Source organism: Xenopus laevis, chromosome 1L, assembly GCF_017654675.1.
Source record: "Xenopus laevis strain J_2021 chromosome 1L, Xenopus_laevis_v10.1, whole genome shotgun sequence".
Classification (NCBI taxonomy): Eukaryota; Metazoa; Chordata; class Amphibia; order Anura; family Pipidae; genus Xenopus; species Xenopus laevis.
In genome coordinates, this window is record NC_054371.1 from 136,557,283 (window position 1) to 136,577,368 (window position 20,086).

A 20,086-nucleotide genomic window follows, 5' to 3' on the forward strand; every position below is an offset into this window, starting at 1 on the left:
TCATCGTTATGGATTTTCATACAGCCTTTGCATTAATATTTGTAGTGGATAACCTTCTAACATGTAATAACATTATGTGAAGAGCTTATTTATCTTTTCATCACATACTTACGTTACTACTTTTCCTCTTTTAATCTTTTGGTTCTTAATGTAATAACTAAAAATATAGTGTCTTCCACTACTGTAATGAACTGACTGTTCCTCAGAAAAAAATGGCTTATCCTTCTAACACTGGTGAATTATGAGAATACCTCAAACCGTCTCAAAATGATTCATTGTAAACAAGCAAAAAGGTGTCCTTTGATTTGGAAAGATGGTTTACTTGCTGGTGCACTCAGTGTCTAGTTCATGTGTCTTCCTGTCCAGTACAAGAGCTTTAATCTTTATCCTTCTCATCTGTGTATGAAAAAAGGACGGGTGAAGGGTAATATGAACTGCAAGTGAAGCAGCTGTCAGCTCATTAACGTAGCGCAAGCAATATAAGGAATATTTCTTGCTTATAACTGAATTTTTGTTTTATTTTAAACCTGTTTTAGATTAAAGGGAAACTATGATTGTATTTTGAGTTATATTGTTAAAGACAACCTTACATGGTAAAAAATTTCTTACTGAACTGGGGAATCCTGAAGGATTTCAAGCAGTTTAATATTTTCCTCATTTATCCAAATTTCCAGACAGTGAGGACAGATTTAATAAAGAGGCAGTATATCCCATTTTTAACAATAGTTCAATAAATATTGCTTGTACCGAACATTTTTTCGCTTATTGTTAATTGTCAGCTAGGAAGCATGTACAGTTTTTGTTATATCTTTCACTAAACAGGGAACATTTTGAAATTGAATGTAAAGTCAAATCCTCAAATTCTTATTTATGTCCATACAAGAAAGTCATAAACAAACCACTCAGGAGCCCTATGTATAATGAGTTGCTTTGTATCTGAAAGACTGCAGTTGGAAGGGGGTTGTACAGTAGTTTATACAGAGAGTGTATCTGTTGAAAATGGGGGTATACCTTTGTTACTGAGAAGTATTCATTATTTAAGCTTGTTAGAAATACCAGGGCATGATAAATCAGCCCTTAATCCTTTTATTCAATTCATCTCACATATTTTCTTGAAAGGCTATACCAAAATTAAATTATTTCTAAAACCATGATCCAGCAGCTGTTTTAGAAATTTCATTTGCATAAAGTCTAGTGATAGCTTAATGAGTATAGTTTGGACATTTTGTGAGGAATATATATATATATATATATATATATATATATATATATATATATATATATATATATATATATATATATATATATATATATATATATATATATATATATATATATATATATCTATATCTATATATATATATATCTATATATATATATATATATATATATCTACACAAATACCTCTGCACTCAACCCATTATCAATATATTTAAGATTATCAGTTTCACTTTTAGTGATATTTGGCTGTTTTACAAAGTATCCATTTAATGATAGTTTCCCTTTAAACATAATACACATGGCTTCTAATATGTCATTGAGCAAAATAAGGTTTCCTGTTTTATAACTTCACTCTGTTAGAGTTTTGATTAATTCTCAAGATTTCATTAACAAAAATAAGAGAGAAGAAGATTTTCTTAAAACAAGAAGGAAAACCCGACTAGCTACTGTTCTAACTTAGGGATATGCAAACATAAATGAAGTAAAGGGAGGGATAACAAATAAAGATGTTCAAACAGCAGTTGAAAGCCTTGATATGGCCTTTTTACTCTCTCTGTGTTTCCCTTGTTTTTCTCCTTTCCTCATTTCATTGTGTTCTGCATCAAACCCCTACATCCCTCAGAGCTGCGAGAAGGTTGGTGTGTTTTTTACTTTTTACCCACCTTACAAAAATATTAATTCAACAATAACAAAGAATACAAATGAAATGAATGTAGCTGCATTGTGACCTTATTTTCAGTTAATGTTTTGTTTCCGCCGTGAATGCTATAGTTTTGGCTTTTATTTAACTACGATGCATGGAAGAATGAGCCTGAGTGCATGGCAACCAGTCTGGTAATGCAATTGTTTTCTTAACACTATTATATTTATTTTATAAAATGCTTGTTTAAACTAGTGCTTGATAAAGTGTTATTAAAACAAAATTATTTTACATTACAATGTAGATAAGGCATGGAGATATTTTATTTCTTGCATGATTTGTTATTTCTTGAGGTGTATTTTATAATAGACCTTAACTGTATTTTTTGCACGTGCTTGTTATATAATGTGCTTGCTTGTTCTCCCTAATCCCTGCCTGTCATATTTTCACAAGATCATTATAATTAGGCCTCTTCAATTATTCACCAAAATGTCATCACATTCCAGATTTTAATAATATCTGTACAACTATAAAATAAAAGGCATTAGCAGAAAATGACATAGTTCTGAATACTCTTGTACTATAAAAGTGTCACTATACCTAAATATATTTTCCCCCCTAGCTTCTAGGAAGGTATAACTATCTTAGCTTGCAGTTTTAACAATGTCCAAGCAGTCATTGTCTTTCAGGCCTCCTCTTCACAGGCTTCCGTATCAGCTTTTATTTCATTATAATACCCCCCCAATACTAGTGATACAGGAGATATCACATTACATCACTGGTGTAATTTCCAGCCAAACTGGCTGTAAGACATTATGAGAAATAGCCTGTTTAGAAAAATGCAAACTTCAGTATTGCCCTTTACAAATAACTATTCTAAGACAATATAAGTGTATAATGACTCTTTAAAGAAAGTAAATGCTATAGTACACTTTTTTAAGTTGGAGCAGCAATGGCTCCATCCTTTTCAGATAATGGCATTTATTTTTTCCCAAAACTCAACCTAATACCTTCTAAGAATTTGCAAATGTTATAGTTTTTATTGGTTTAAGTTTTTAATTTATTATTAGAACCAGTAAATACTAAAAACCCTGCATTTGCAATAAATTATCTGGAGTCAACAAAGGTTTGATTGACATTTCAGCTGAATTTTTGAATTAGGACTGTTTATGCCCTTTCGCTTACCAAATACAATACAAATAGTGCTTGCTTGATTTAACATCATTAACTAACCTTTTGCAGCCCTTTACTATTAGAAATAACTTTAGAAATTAATCCAGTAGCTCTTGCTTTTCCTCGGATATGACCATAACTAAATTCTTTGTCACCCTGCTATAATCCTTTTCGAGAACGCTGACTGTCATAGTGGCATCTTAACAACCTATCTAATTCTGCCCTTTCTGTGTTATCCTTTCAACCCATGGATATTAATTCTTATCACACCCAACTTTTTTTTTTAAGTTTTGTTTTACCAATCCACCCTATTTATTATTTGAGTGTAGATATACAAGTTATATTCTAAAAGACAACAAAACAAAAATAAATAAACAAAAACCAAAGAAAATAACAACAAGTTGCAAGAAAAGTGTATACATTTATTCCCAAAGCATGGTTGCCTAGACCTCAATCGTTTGCTTGCATGCATGACTGAATCCAGTACTGGTACTGGCTTTGCGTTGTATTTTATGTGGCAGTAAATATTAAGGTATTTTTATGTTTTAATGTCTTTGCTTCACTGTTAGTGTGAGGTTTGTAGACTGCATCCATCTTTAAATGTATAAGCAAACTACTGTAGATGACGCCTTCAGTCTATATGGAGATATGTAGGGCTGGGATGTGACATTGTGGTGGAACACATTATATCACATCAAATGGAAGCACTCAGCATCTGAAGCCAAGTAATGCAAGCATGCTGGCAATTCTCCAGTCCTTGTTTTGAATATATATGCATATAGAAAAAATATTATATACATATATATTTGCATGGTGTTTGTGTATTGTCCAGTAGTTTTTTTTTAAAATTGTTGGGCCTTGGTAGATCTCAGTAAGTGTGTTTAATGTGCTTTATTTACAATAAATATACTATAAAAATAGTAATATTTTGTGTAAAAAAATTTGTATCTCTATGTATCCAGACAGTTCTATTATGATATGTTTCTGTGTTTTGCATGCCCTTCGGCAGCATATACTGTATGTTTTTTTATATATGTTATCAACAGTTGTTTTCTATTTGTTCAGTTCGGCGCATTGCACCAAGATTCTCCATTCCACCTACGAACCATGAAATTATGCCTGGTGGAAGTGTCAATATCACGTGTGTTGCAGTTGGATCGCCAATGCCTTATGTTAAATGGATGCTAGGCTCTGAAGATCTCACTCCTGAAGATGACATGCCAATTGGAAGAAATGTATTGGAACTTACCGATGTTAGACAGTCAGCCAATTATACATGTGTTGCTATGTCTACTCTCGGAGTTATAGAAGCAATAGCTCAGATAAATGTAAAAGGTAATTATTTTTACCAAAAAAAATCAAATCAAAATAAACAAATCAAACAGAAAAGACACCATTGAAAAATCAAGTGCATGCATTATGTCTAGGCAACATGATAAATAGGTTGCCCCAAAAGGGCCCTTTCAGAGGCAACTACTTTCAGTTAGGCTGCAGCATCTATGCTGGTTCCTAGATTTCCATGTTAAATAGGCTAGGCTAATGCTCCTGGTGGATACATCGCCATGTCCACTGTCCTTGCTATTTACCATTTACACTAAAACTGTAAACTTGTTTCTCTCTTCTGCTGATCACTGGCATACAGTCATGTTTCATTGCTAGAAAAAAAATTCAGAACGCACAGTCACATTCTCCTGAAGAACATAACATTCCATTTTCTCCCAATTATTTTAGCATAATTTTAAACATAACATTGGGCTCTTCTACCCATTTCTATTAGCACCTGTTTTCAAAATATAAAACATTGCTTAGCACTGGGCAGTAGCCCAGCAACAGCATAATCTTATAGGGTTTAAGGGTTGAAAGGCACCTGCTACAATGGCAACTTTCTTTTTTGTCTTTGCTTTGGGGATTTATTGTAAAAAGAGTTCGACTGTACACATTGAAAAGGACATCATCATGTAATACCTTTAAATGTATAGTATAACCATGTCTATCCATAAGTAGGATTTAAGTTCAATTTAGTTTTTAAATATCATACACAAAATCTGCCCAGAGTTCTTTATTTATCTGCTTATTATTGTTTACTCATATCACTGGGAATGGACGAAAGGGTCCTTCCTATATGAGAACAACCACATTAATCTTGTACATTTTTACTCATTGTGCCTTTCCTTAGCTGCTTTGTCTTTTTGGCCATAGATGCAAAGAGAATTTAGTACGAACATTTTTTCGTACAATAATATGGTGCGTGTATGGTGGGAAAAGAGCCAACCGATGTCGGCAGAAGACTGGGATATAAGTGGGCTCGTCAATAGGGTTGGAGGGAAAATTTTGATCGGGCGCCTTTGAAGGCACCCACACATTGCCCATTGTTAGTGATGAATCATCCAATATAGGTAGAATTCTATTGTTTCTATCTGTATATCTGATGATTCACCTCTACACATATGTATTGAAAAGAACAATCTTTCTTGGAAAGATATTTTCCAAGAAAGATCATAATTGTTACATCTATGGCCACCTTAAGAGGTCTGCATGGAACGGGCTGCAAGGGCTACAGTGTAATTTTTTTCATTCTGGCATGACTCTTCTTGTTTGCATTTAAATTATGGCTTCAGTTCAGCTCTGCCCACTGTAATGTAATCTTTACACAAAATAGAGAAAAGCCATCATAGAGCTATTACATCATACTAGACACACTAGATAGATTTTTACAGGGGAATAATGATTGCCTTCATGCTGTAATATGCATGTATTAACTCTTTTTTTTTAATGTAGCCTTACCTAAACCACCTGGAACTCCAATGGTCACTGAAAGTACAGCTACTAGCATTACGCTGACTTGGGACTCTGGAAATCCTGAGCCTGTCTCTTACTATATAATACAACACAAGCCGAAAAGCTCTGAAGAACAATATAAAGAAATTGATGGAGTTGCCACCACACGCTATAGTGTTGCAGGGCTCAGTCCCTACTCAGAATATGAATTCCGAGTGGTAGCTGTGAACAACATTGGACGAGGCCCACCTAGTGAACCAGTAATGACTAGGACATCTGAACAAGCTCCATCAAGTCCTCCCCGGAATGTTCAGGCTCGAATGCTAAGCTCAACGACTATTTTAGTTCAGTGGGAAGAACCTGAAGAACCCAATGGTCAAATCCAAGGATATAGAGTATATTACACTATGGATCCTACTCAACATATTAACAGTTGGAGCAAGCATAATGTTGCTGACAGTCAGATAACCACTATAGGAAATCTGGAACCTCAAAAAACTTATTCGGTTAAGGTTTTAGCATTTACTTCAGTTGGAGATGGACCTCTGTCCAATGATATACAAGTCATTACTCAAACTGGAGGTAGGCTTAAAAAATCTGTTTACGTAACATACATTTTTAAAACCAAAAAAACACCAGTACATTGTTTATCCATTTAGCACCAACCTTTTATCCAGTACAGAAAATAAATGCAAGCCAATACACTTTACCAGCAGTAATTTCATATAGGTTTAGCAATAAATAAATGCAGTAATAACAATATACAATATGGTGCTAAGTTAGGTAATGGGGATATATTATTAGCATAGATAATGAAATATTAATATTATAAATGGATTTTCTATATAGGGGAATAAATAACAAGTAAAAATCAGAAATGCATTTGTACACACTGTGGTATGCCAATAGTAGTGAACGTTCCATTCAATAAAGAGGAAATGTTTAATGATGTTTTGACAGTAAACAGTCTTTCTAAAAATGCACCAAACAATAGTGACTGTTCATTGGCTCTGTTTTACAACTAGGTTTTATTATTTTTCTTAAACTGCAAACAACTCTATCATACTATTTGGAAGTTGGGCATTGTAAATGACTATTTAGTGTTGAAATCAGTTTGTTAGAGCAGGTAAACTCACACATGCTTTCTCTGTCTAACGTTTTTAGTTGGTACAGTCAATTGTTGTTTTAACCATCTGGGACTGACAGAATGACTAGCTTGCAATGGGAAAAAATGGTTGATGTAGCAATGTCTTTTATAATCATTAATAGCAGGAGAAGTTTTATAGAGTCTTTTATAATCATTATTAGTAATAGAATTATAAATGATTATTAATATTATAAATTATAATTAAAGTATTTATTTAATGTTCACTACCACATTATGTCGAATCTTGATGTTACATATATAATATACCTATACAATTTGGAAAAAAAATTATATTTAATTAAAAAATTATATTTGAGATAGAAGTAAGCATTTCTTTCCCTACTAAAAGTGTGTAATGTTTGTAATTTGTTTGTGCTCATTAGTGATGGGCGAATTTATTCTCCAGGCGCAAATTTGCGGCGAATTTGCACAATTCGCCGCCAGCGAATAAATTGGTGAAATGCCCCCGAAAATTCACCGGCGTCAAAAAAAAAAATTTCAAAAAAAAATGAGTCGCCGGCGCCGTTTCGCAAATTCGCCCATCACTAGTGCTCATAGTTTCAATTAATTAAAGTGTGCATCATAGTGTCTATGTATCTGTTTATGCCTTACATAGCATCATTTCAAGTAGCATAGTCAACTTGTATTTCAGAAGGATAGACACTGTCCCTATCATATTTAGCAATTGACATGTTGTGTTAAATCACTGCATAGCTCACATTAGTGATATGTAATATACACACAATGAAATTATACAATGTGCTCATTTACAAATAAATCCTATTTTCTAATATATTGCAAAATTTCTGTTTGCACAGTTCCTAGTCAGCCACTGAATTTCAAAGCTGAACCAGAATCAGAAACAAGTATATTGCTTTCCTGGACTCCACCACGTTCAGATACCATATCAAGCTATGACCTCTATTATAAGGAAGGAGAACATGCAGAGGAGGTAATTGATTGGGACAGATCTTAGTTATAGTAATCCATTCCTGGTAAACTGTTAAAGGGGTTGTTCAACTTTAGAATTCACTTTTAATATAATGTAGAGAGTGATATTCTGAGGCAATTCTTTTTATTATTTGTGGGTTTTCAGTTATTTAGCTTTTTGTCAGCAGCTCTGCTGTTTCAGCAGTTGATTTGACTAAGGGGTTGAAATAAGAATAGGAGAGGGTCTGAATACAAAGATGAATAATACAAGGTAGCTATAACCTTTATTTGATGAGGTCAGTGACCCCAACATAATTTTTATAACTGCACTAACCTTTAAAGGGCACCAATCATAACTAAAATAATTTAGTAATGAAACTAGGGGGCCCATTTACTTAGCTCGAGTGAAGGAATAGAATAAAAAAAAATTTTTTTGGCTACTTCGACCATCGAATTGGCTACTTCTACCTTCGACTATGACTTCGACTTTGAATCGAACGTTTTGAACTAATAATCTTTCGACTATTCGACCATTTGATAGTCGAAGTACTGTCTCTTTAAAAAAAACTTCGACCCCCCCTACTTCGCCACCTAAAACCTACCGAAGTGCAACGTTAGCCTATGGGAAAGGTCCCCATAGGCTTTCTAATGTTTTTTAGGTCGAAGAAAAATCGTTCGATCGATGGATTAAAATCCTTCGAATCAAACGATTCGAAGGATTTCATCGTTCGTTCGAACAATTTTTCGTTCCATCGAACGAATAGCGGTAAATCCTTTGACTTCGATATTCGAAGTCGAAGAATTTACATTCTGCAGTCGAATATCGAGGGTTAATTAACCCTCGATATTCGACCCTATGTAATCTGCCCATATGTGAAAGTTCAAGAAATCTGATTTTTAAAACAGTTAGGATTGTTTGTATAATGTAAATCATCAGCTCACTATACCTTCTACACGATCTCTCCTATCTCCACTGCAGTTCTAGCTGAGGCAGGCATCTTGGATTTCACTGTCTCCTCCTACCTATATCTTCACAGCTCTGAAATCTCGCACATGCTCATTTGAAATTCCTTGGTTGCTTAGCAACCCTTCTAAGCTATTTTCAAATCAGCCAAACCTCTGTGTTAGCTGCTGTTCAGTAGTGCTGATATCTTCTGGAAGTTAGTGTGTGCCCTTCATTTGCATAATGACATCACCAGCAGGGCACAAGATAGGGAAATCTACCTTCTAGTGGAGGAGTTTACAGCATTTAGGGGTAGAATACTCAGGGCAGTGCTAAAATCTGAGCATGCTCCTGAACTTTGCATGTTAAAGTCACTGTTATAGTCACTGCATGGACTCCCCATTTGACAAAGTAAGTTTTTTTTTAAAACTGCAGTTTTTTTCAATAAAATATGTATGTAGTTTGATTAAACGTGTTTAGGTTCTACTGGTCAGATTGTTAATATGTTTTTGATTTTGGCTGTGATAGGTGCCCTTTAAATAGTATCTTCCAGTCATTGTTTGTTTTAACGTGATGAATGAACAAAATATGTGGGTGTGAGTAGCTCAAGGTTCAACATTTTGCTTTAAGCCAATGGTAATTCTTTGTCTCCTTAGCAGGTTATCACCATCGAGCCAGCCATGTCTTATAGGCTGCAGGGACTCAAACCAAACAGCCTATACTACTTCCGTTTGGCAGCCCGGGCCCTAGTAGGCCTTGGTGCATCAACTGCAGAAATTTCAGCCAGAACAATGCAGTCAAGTAGGTCTCTCTCCAGAATTTTTTAATGATTTCTGTCTAAATAGTGCATGTCAATGGATTCCAAGGCAGGAAACAAATAACATACATGTGAAGCTTGTGTCAAACAAAGTTCAACCTTGAAACCAAAACAGCTACATAAGAGGCATATTTATCATGTTGTGTAAAAAGTGGAGTGAAGTATTAACGTTGATGTTGCCCAGGGCAACCAATCAGCAATTACATTTCAACAGTTAGAAATCAAAAGCAAAGATCTGATTGGTTGCTATGTGCAACACCACTGGAAATGTATAATTTTACTTTTTGCACAGCATGATGAGTAGCCCCCTTAATAATCTGTCCTCTATATGTAATATAATGCACCACATTTGCCCAGTAGTAGTAACTCAGAGCAACCAATAAGATGTTTGCTTTTAAACAGGTGAACGGTAAATTTTACCTGATGATTGGTTGCTATTGGTTACTGCATCTTAGTGCCTTTCATTACATAACCGTCTATGTGTCCTATTTGTCATTTAGTGGGTGAAGTGTGTTAAAGAAAGACTGTATTTCTCAAAAATTACACCACTTACAGTATGTTTAGTTAAAATAAATGATGATCTGTCAAGGTTAAAATTGTCTTACAAACATGATTTAGGGGGTTGTTTATTAAAATCCGAATGCTATATAAAAAGCATAGTAAACAGGTTGGGTAGTCCCTACCTCGCAATACATAGCGAGCAAAGGAAAGCATCGGCAATAGAAAACTATACTTCAACATATTAGATATAAAGTTGTACATGTGCAGAATAGGTACCTGTTTGAAAATGCTTACAAATTTGAACTGCCAATCTGTATCTGTTTGATTGCAATTGCTATTTGACTATTCATATATATATATAACAGTCTCAGTGATCCGCACTCCTGACTGCAGTTCCTCTCATACACACCCGGGTGCTGCTCCTGGGGGATAGTAGATACAAACGGAAATAGTAGCGCACTCCTGGGATTTCTTCAATAAAAAAATTAGTTTATTTTGTCATAATTAAAGTAATCTTACACATAATTACTGTAATTATGACAAAATAAAGTAAGTTTTTATTGAAGAAATCCCAGGAGCGCGCTACTATTTCCATTTGTGTGTGTATATATATATATATATATATATATATATATATATATATATATATATATATATATATATATATATATATATATATATATATATATATATATATATATATATAGAAGCAAAAATAGCGACACTCACAGGTTTTTCTTCATGGTGCAAAAATAGAAAGAGTGTCGCTATTTTTGCTTCTATGATTACTTCATTTAGACGAGCACCCAGGTATTACCCTTGTCTACGGAGTGCACCCTTTTGGATTTGACTATATATATATATATATATATATATATATATATATATATATATATATATATATATATATATATATATATATTTATATATATATTTATATATATGTAAATGATTTGCCTACAAGAGTTTTAAAAAAAATCTGATACCCAATGGTGCAAAAAGCTCTCAGACCTGTCAAGGTCCTTTATAAGTTAATGGGAGAGTCAACTATCTTGTAGTAAAACAAAATCAATTATGGGGTAGCTGCTGTCTATACAGCGAGTCCTGTGCACAGGCCCAATTAAACCAAAGTAAATATCAAAGACATGCACAGTTTCTCGCTTAAAAACATTTATTGGTGCATATAAACCACAAAAAATAACATAACAATATTCAATTCACACACACCACAAAGCAGTGTCTCCCCCCCAGTCTGCCTACCTGTTGTTAGCCACACCCTCCTGACGCGTTTCGCGCTATTGGGCGCTTCATCAGAGGAGGTGTGGCTAGTGCTGGTCATGTCCCTTAAGTACCTGCTAGATTACTTAATGCAGGTTCTAGGGTTAGATACGTGCACATTAATTACCTGCAGAATTATTTTCTACAGGTTCAGGGGTGACATATGTGTTACATACAAATCAGAAGATCTATTCAACTTGCCACTGTGTACCCATTAAACCCAGTTTTCTACTTATATTATATTTCATTTCAATCCGCATTGTAACATTATCTTTATCCACATCACTTAAAAGTTTACTAATATCAAAGACATGACCATGTAATTGCAGTGACTGAATGACTAAAGTGCAAATGTGCAAAAAATTAATTAATAATAAATCAATAAACAATATATTGTCAAAATACAGTAAAACTTTTTTATATAAAAATTCATTCACTTTAATCCCATACTGATGTAAGAAACGGTTTTAGTTCAAAATGGCTATTCATTCCCTCAGGTATAATTGTCCCTAATTTAAAAATCCAGTTAGATTCTAATCTTAGTAATTTTGTAGTTAAATTGCCCCCACTATTTTCGTTTATTTTGTCTATACCAAACATCCTTATTTTTTGGGGTATGCCATCATGGGCCATTATAAAATGTTTCAGAATGGGATTGTCAACATCTTTATTGTCAATACCTCTTAGATGTTCTCCCAGTCTGACCCGTAGCTGTCTGATTGTACGACCAATGTATAAAGCACCACATTCGCACTGCACTGCATATACTACATATCTAGTACCACAAGTAATCATTTTTCCTATTTTTAACTCCTGGCTTTTATTTTCATCACTGAATTCTATTACTTTTTTACTTTTATTATTTTTGCAGACCACACATTTTTTACAAGGAAAAAACCTTTCAAATCAAGCCACGTCTTTTTCTCTGCTTTTTTATTATTTAGACGGTTAGGAGCTACTTGATTTGCTATGGACTTGGCTTTCCTACTAATTACCAATGGGGTTAAATTTAATGCTTTTATTGTAGGGTCAGTATTCAAAATATTCCAATTCTTGACTATACTTTTTTTAACAGCTTTATATTGTAGTCCGTACTCTAAAATGCATCTAACTCCTTTTTCTTGCTTATTCATTATTTTCATACTGCCCTTAGTCTTTTTTGAAATTTTCAATTTCTCTAGTTTTTCCATTGCTTCTGATATGTCTCTTTTGCTATATCCCCTACTTTTTAACCTATTACATTCTTCCTTAGCCTGTTGAGCAAAGATTTCCTTGTCTGTACAGTTCCGATAGATTCTCACCAATTGAGCATAAGGAATAGATTTAACTGTATGTAAAGGATGATAGGAGTTTTTTCTCAAAATAGTGTTTCCTGCTATCTTTTTTCTATATAATTTAGACATTATTGTATTATTTTCTACATAGAAAGTCAGATCAAGGAAATCGATCTGATTGGCATGACATTGCATAGTGAATTTGATATCATATGGATTGTCATTCACATAATTAAGGAAGCCCTTTAAGTCATCTTCCGGGCCACTCCATACCATGATGACATCATCTATATAACGATGCCACCCTACTATGTCATCATCGTATGGATTGTCAGCCCCAAAGATGTACTCATCCTCCCACATTGCCATAAACAGGCCGGCATATGAGGGCGCAAATTTCGTTCCCATCGCTGTGCCTGTTATTTGGCGAAAAAGCTGACCATTAAAGGACATGGTGTTGTGAGACAGAATAAATTCAATGGCTTCCAGCAAGAAATTGATTTGGACATCTGATTGTAAATATTGTTTTAAAAATTTATTAATAGCTCTCAATCCGTCTACATGGTGTATCCTGGAGTACAAAGATTGAACGAATGAATTTTTATATAAAAAAGTTTTACTGTATTTTGACAATATATTGTTTATTGATTTATTATTAATTAATTTTTTGCACATTTGCACTTTAGTCATTCAGTCACTGCAATTACATGGTCATGTCTTTGATATTAGTAAACTTTTAAGTGATGTGGATAAAGATAATGTTACAATGCGGATTGAAATGAAATATAATATAAGTAGAAAACTGGGTTTAATGGGTACACAGTGGCAAGTTGAATAGATCTTCTGATTTGTATGTAACACATATGTCACCCCTGAACCTGTAGAAAATAATTCTACGAGAGTCAACTATCTCAATTTGAAGTAGCCCGAAAATCCCACTTTTTCTGGGATTTCGGGCAAAAACTTGAGGAAATTCGAGCAACACAGGAAAAAAAACCCAAAAATTCTAGGAAAACCCCACCAAAATTAGAGCAATTCGGGTTTTCACTCAAGTTTTTCTGCAATCAGATTAATTTGAGTTTTTTCATTAAAGGAAAAGGAAAGGCTAAAATTATGTTAGATTTATCAGAAAGATCTATATAAATACACCAGTAAACCATCAAAGTAATGCTGCTCTGAGTCCTCTGTCAAAAGAAACACAGCATTTCTTTCTATTGTTTATACATGGGCTTCTGTATCAGACTTCCTGTTTCAGCATAAACCGCCAGGACTACAGCTTGAGCATGCTCAGTATGGTAAAGCATTCAGCAGAATAAATATAGTCTTATAGCTTGCACTATTGTGGCTAATCTATTGGCAATAAACTGCTTCAGTAGCTTTGCTTCTCCTTTAATAAATAAGCTAAAATCCGGCATGGGAGCCTGGTCGTTTTGTTTTTTTAAATAAAATATAAGATAAATTTGTATTTTAATAAATAACCCCATTAAACTTTGATTTGAAATTGATTTGAAATTATCTGTTAATAAATATGTCACTCTGAATCAAAAAATAATACTCATGGTGGGATAGCAGCTGATCATTTCGGGTAAGTACCAGTTAAAGTCAAAACCCACAAGCCTGAATTATACCCTGGTAGGTAAAACTTTGTATTAGATTGTCATTTTACTCAAATAATTTTGCATGCTTACTGTTGACCCAGACCTCATTAAAAACAAAAAGATATTCAGTTTAGTTGTAGTCAAGAGGATTTCAAAGGTTTCCATTTTTTTTTACTTTTCAGTTTCTTTTTTTTAAGTTCATGCTGGTTGCCACTTAAAGCATGTTATGCATCTTTGAAGTGATATAAAAGCAGCTGTTTGTTTCTAAATTGTATTATTTTAATTATTTAAGTCTTGATTGGATTAAATTGTTGCATTCTTTCTCAGTTATGATTGATTGGATGCTAGTATTATAAATTAAAGATACACCATGCATTAATTTCAACCAGCAAGAGTTCCAATTTAAAGCAAAGTTGTTTTGTTATTAAACAACAGTAAATTGTACAGGTAGGTAAAACTACTATTAGGTCTCATCTTCATTCCCCCCTGCTCATTTTGTCCTATATGTCCATGTGTTTATTTTAAGTCAGTTCATATTAACAAGCCAAGGTGCCTTTTGACCCCTTAAATATTTTATTTTTATATTTATTTTCTCATCAATTTTTCAAATTTAGTTATTTTTGGTTTTGTTTCTATTTTTGTTTTCTTTTCTTCCTCATTTTTTTATGTTTGGATCATTTCTATCTATGCACCCCAAACTCTCTGTAATGCTTTACTGAAATCAGAGCCATCAGCTCCTCCACAAGACATAAGATGTAACAGCCAAAGCTCTACCAGCATATTGGTAAGTTGGCTTCCTCCTCCGGTGGAAAAGCAGAATGGCATAATCATGGGATATTCCATTAAATATACTGGAGTTGATGCAGATGACACCAAGCCCCATGAAATACTGGGCATTTCCTCAGAGACTAGACAGTACCTTTTGGAACAATTGGAAAAATGGGCTCAGTATCGCATAATTATGATTGCCTATACTGATGTCGGACCTGGCCCAGAGAGTTCTCCTATACTGATTCGAACAGATGAAGATGGTATGTTTCCTCTCCTCCGTCAGTTTATATCTAACCCTTCTCTTCAAGCTTCTCAATTTGATGGGAAGCTCTTTTTTTTCCTATTCTGGCTCCTTTTCTAACAGATTTTTAAAACTTCATTTTTTTATACTAAAAAAAAATCATCTCTCCTCAACATACATACTTCTGGAAACATTTTTAAGTGCTCTTCTGGAAACACCTTTTTTATAATTTTTTTTTTAGTTTTTTGGGTTTTTTCTTGTTTGAAACCCACAGTTCTTCCTTTTCTTGTATCTTTGTTACCTTTTGTGGAAACTGATGCACAGCCATTTTGTGGAGTCATCTTTGTTGGTTATTGTTCCATTCCTAATACCAAAGAGAAAAAGAAGGCCCCAAAATTATGCAGTTGTACAATGTAAAATTGTTCATTTTTGAAAGCATTGTCTTTTTTTCTTATTATTTATACCAGTACAACCTTTCAGCTAAATGCTTTGAATGCTCAAAGCATCCTCCTTGGCTTTTTACATTTTTACATGTTTTTTCTCTTCTCAGATACCCTTTTTTCTTCTTCCATTTTTTTTTTTGCATCAGTCATGTTTTTGATCTTTCCACTAAATAATAGAGCAGAATTGTTTTGAATTTTTATTGCTTGCTCAAGATCCTTTTATTCAGTTTGTGGGATGAGTGCCTATAAAGTTGTTTTATCAAATGATGTTGTTCCAGTTCCTAGTGGTCCTCCTCGCAAAGTCGAGGTAGAGGCTGTGAACTCCACATCTGTTAAAGTATCCTGGCGCTCACCTGTGGCTAACAAGCAGCACGGCCAAATTCGTGGATACCAGGTGCACTATGTGCGGATGGAAAATGGGGAACCCAAAGGCCAACCAATGCTCAAAGATGTTATGCTGGCTGATGCTCAGGTAAATCATTCTTAATGTATTATTTCAATATTTTTGTTCTTTACCCTTTAAATGTATATAAACTAAATATATTAGAAAAGTTTTATTCAATTTAAATGAACAGTAATGTATTGTATATTAAGGGGCACATTTACATTAGTCGAATAGGCCTAAATTCGACTTTGATTCTAAGTAAAAAAGTTCGACTTCGAAAATCGAAGTACTGTCTTTTTAAAAAAGTTTGACTTCGACACTTCGCCACCTTAAACCTACCGAATTGCTATGTTAGCCTATGGGGACCTCCTAGAACCTATAGCCAACATTTGGTTTTTAGAAGTCAAAGTAAAATCGTTTGATCGATCGATTAAATCGTTGAAATCGTTTGATTTGAAGGATTTTATCGTACGATCAAACGATTTTTCTTCAACCGATTATACCCACATTTGATAAAAAAACTTCGACTTCGAATGAATATCGAAGTAATGCAATGGTCGAATGGTTGAATTTCGAAGTTTTTTGCACTTCGAAATTCGACCCTTGATACATCTGTCCCTAAGAGGCCCATTTATCAAAGGTCAAATTTCAATTCATGTGATTTTTTTTTTTTTACTCTAATAAACTCGAATATACTCACAGATCAACTGGGGAGGTTATTTAAGAAAAAATTAGAATGTATAATATTGAATAAAATAGTTCTAACCCGAACATTTGAATCGTATTCGAAGTTTTTCCAACTCAACTGATCTCTGCCATTGACTTGTACATGAACTCGGCAGGTTTTAGTTGGCGAATTTTCGAATTAGGACTGTTTCCATGATCGATGTGTGAAAAATCTCACATTCAAATTTACATTTGAATAAGGGGATTAAAATTTTTGTGAATTTTGACACCAAAAAAATTTGAATTTACTATTTGACCCTTAATAAATATGCCCCTAGGTTTTGTACTTGTTAATGCAGTATCTTACATTTTGCTGATGAAAGTTATCTGTTGTTCCAGATGTTTACAGGAATGTGTTATTATCACTTTAAATGGCTCCCTGGCCTCTTTCTCCAGCCCCTATAATTTTTCTGTGTCAGCTAGTCACAAGTCTTCTGTCAAAGTTTTGACAGGCTTGGGGTGGGGCAAACACACAATAAGATGGGGAGCAGTATACATCAATGCTTCAGACTTTTCCTTTCCCATACTAACATCACTGCTGCTGCAGCTTTGGGATAAGACGTGTCAATAGCAAACACAGGTGAATAATTGGGGGGATAGTGGAGACAAGGAATTTGTTTTAGAAATTTAGATTGGTGAAAGGAACCTCTTTTTAAAGTGGCACTGATAAATCTGGACTGCATCACTATCACTTTATGGGAACTATCTCCCTATCTTACCATAATAAATTGGTTATGCATTCAGTAGTTTAATCTGTTTAGTGAAATTTCTTTTATATGGATAGGACAATTTTCCCTAGAAACGACTGCAGTGTATCAGGTGATCACTGACCTCTAGAGAAGCCTGATTAGCTTGTTACAAGATGTTGTACAAATGACCCCACTTGAGTAGTGGTTTTTATTCATTTTGATCTTTCACATTTTCTCATGTGCATATCATATGCCTATCTTGAAGAAAGATGCACGGCAACTCCAATTCATACAGTTTGTCTAAAAGGAGATATACATAGAAGGGATTTTCTAGTATTTTTTTTTTCCAAACCACATTTTTTTTAAATGTTCATACAGATGGAGCCGTATATGCCATTGCATTATACATCTTGAAAAGTAGAAGAAATGTGTTTTGTGGAAAGTTCCCCAAAATCAGACCTAGTGCACCGTAGTTTATCTTACTTTGTAGTTCATCTTTATTTTCTAAATGTAGTGATAATTACCCTTATAGTAAGCTATTTTCATCTTTGTCCTTTATGGGGTGAGCTGGCAACTGTAATCGTAACCGGTGTGTTTGTAATTTCTGCAGGTTTGCAGGACGGGCCAGACACATGTGTTTGTCTTGCATACTGTACATCACTATAATAAAACTTTTATGTATTTACCCTTATAATGTGTATATATATATATATATATATATACTGTATATATATATATATATATATATATATATATATAATTGTAATTGGTATCAAATCCATGTATTTCTTGTTGATGCTCCCTAAAACTTGCCTATTGTGGCATTATGTGACATACTAACTGCAACTGAAAATTGACAGCCAACACTTATTTACTTTATGGATCAGAAGACAAAAAATATAAAAAAAAAAAAATAAGTAAAATATTGTTAATTAGAAAATACACATATATATTAGCACATTGAATTGCTTTTTCATTTGTGACCATGGACCCTTTTTGGGCAATTTATTTATATCCAATCTTGCTTATTGTATTCATTAGCAATGTATAACATGAAATAGTAGTATGGCTTCATTGCTCTTATACTGAGCCTTTAATGGGCCCTTACTACTCTTTAGGAATGCCATTATCTTTCAGGAAGTGCCATTATTACATTTTCAGCTGCTCATTTGTTGGTAATGATAGCTATAAAGCTTTCCAAGCGATTTGGAAAACTATTTATAAAAACCCAAGTTACCTTATCTGAAAGCAATATATGAAAAGGCGTTTTATATAAGGATATGTGCAGGCAGGAACAGTAGTCATATGCTACTGTAGCAGTCTGCAGGTAGAGAAGTCATATCAGAGTGGTGTTTTCAGCTTCCAAATGAATCTCACAGAGCTCTGAATGGGATATGTTCAGCTTCAATTTTACTCGCCCTCTCCTGTGCAGGTGGTACACCGCAAGCTCAGTAGTCACTCTGCTCTGCGCAAACATTAATGATTAATTTTGGTCTTGGTGAGTAAGGTACTTTCAGAGACCTTATTACCGCAGTTACTATAGTAGTACTATTTGCTAATAAGCTAAATATAAGTAGCCAGCTAATATACAAATGAAATATTTTGGCACCCCTTGCCAAAATACATATTTAGTAATAACTTTTGCAGGAATCATATTTGCAGATGTTATTACACCATCACCAGCAACATTTTGAAGCATTTGCAAGTATGTTATTTCTTAACACATTGATTCCTGCAGGGGTCATGTACTACTTTTTTTGAACTCGGATTTGTAAAAATGAATGGACCAATGGAATTTTTTTTGCAGCTGAGTTTCTATTTGCAAAACTATCATGATCGAGTTGTTTTAAGTTTTTCCATAAGTATACTAGGGATCATTCTAGGGAAACAATACTGTGACTGCAGGAAAAAAAATCCAACTTGAATCAATATTTTTTAAACAAATTAAATTTAGAATTTTTTTTAGACAATTGATAACTAGGATAACTAGATAGAGTGAAAGATATGGGGGTGGCAAGGGACAGATACAAAGAGAACCATAGCATGGGCAGCTCTTTTTATTTTACCCACAAGTAGTACCTGGATTTAATATACTGACTATATCGATAATGATACAGTCATAAATATACACAGGCACTGTTAGTTTATACACGATAATTTGCACGTTTCGGTGTATTTCATTTGATTTAACTATATCCTGATATATTTAGAGAGAATGATGTACAGTATAATTAGTGGCGCTTGCTGTAAGAACATATGTCTAGGGTATAATACCCATAACATAGACATCATTGATGTGGGGTACAAATAATGTACATCTTAAAAAAAATTTCACAAAGTGCAAGAAAATTACATTAAAATTAAATTGAGCATAGAAAATTAAGTTAAAATAATTAGGGTTTAATGCTAAGCCTTAGTAGTATGGGTGTATTTTCTTTCTTTTTTATTATCATTATTATTTTTCTCTCCTACCTTACTTGTAAACAGTGGGAATATGATGATACTACTGAACATGTGAGTAAAGTGGTTAA

The 20,086-nt window shown here is 33.8% G+C and overlaps 1 protein-coding gene across 42 annotated transcripts in view; it reads left to right on the forward strand.

The window, feature by feature from the left end:
• The window catches only part of ptprd.L (protein tyrosine phosphatase receptor type D L homeolog), a 955,323-nt gene that overhangs the window by 862,022 nt on the left and 73,215 nt on the right, over positions 1–20,086 (forward strand). For 10 of the 42 annotated variants that reach the window (XM_041563903.1, XM_041563907.1, XM_041563920.1 and 7 more), the window contains 8 exons: positions 1,844–1,855; positions 4,100–4,369; positions 5,813–6,394; positions 7,778–7,911; positions 9,489–9,633; positions 15,026–15,331; positions 16,034–16,227; positions 20,043–20,069. In XM_041563903.1, the coding sequence (XP_041419837.1) occupies positions 1,844–1,855; positions 4,100–4,369; positions 5,813–6,394; positions 7,778–7,911; positions 9,489–9,633; positions 15,026–15,331; positions 16,034–16,227; positions 20,043–20,069 (1,670 nt within the window). The remainder of the gene's footprint in view (positions 1–1,843; positions 1,856–4,099; positions 4,370–5,812; positions 6,395–7,777; positions 7,912–9,488; positions 9,634–15,025; positions 15,332–16,033; positions 16,228–20,042; positions 20,070–20,086) is intronic. The other 32 variants (XM_041563991.1, XM_041563993.1, XM_041563996.1 and 29 more) reach the window with 11 other exon arrangements.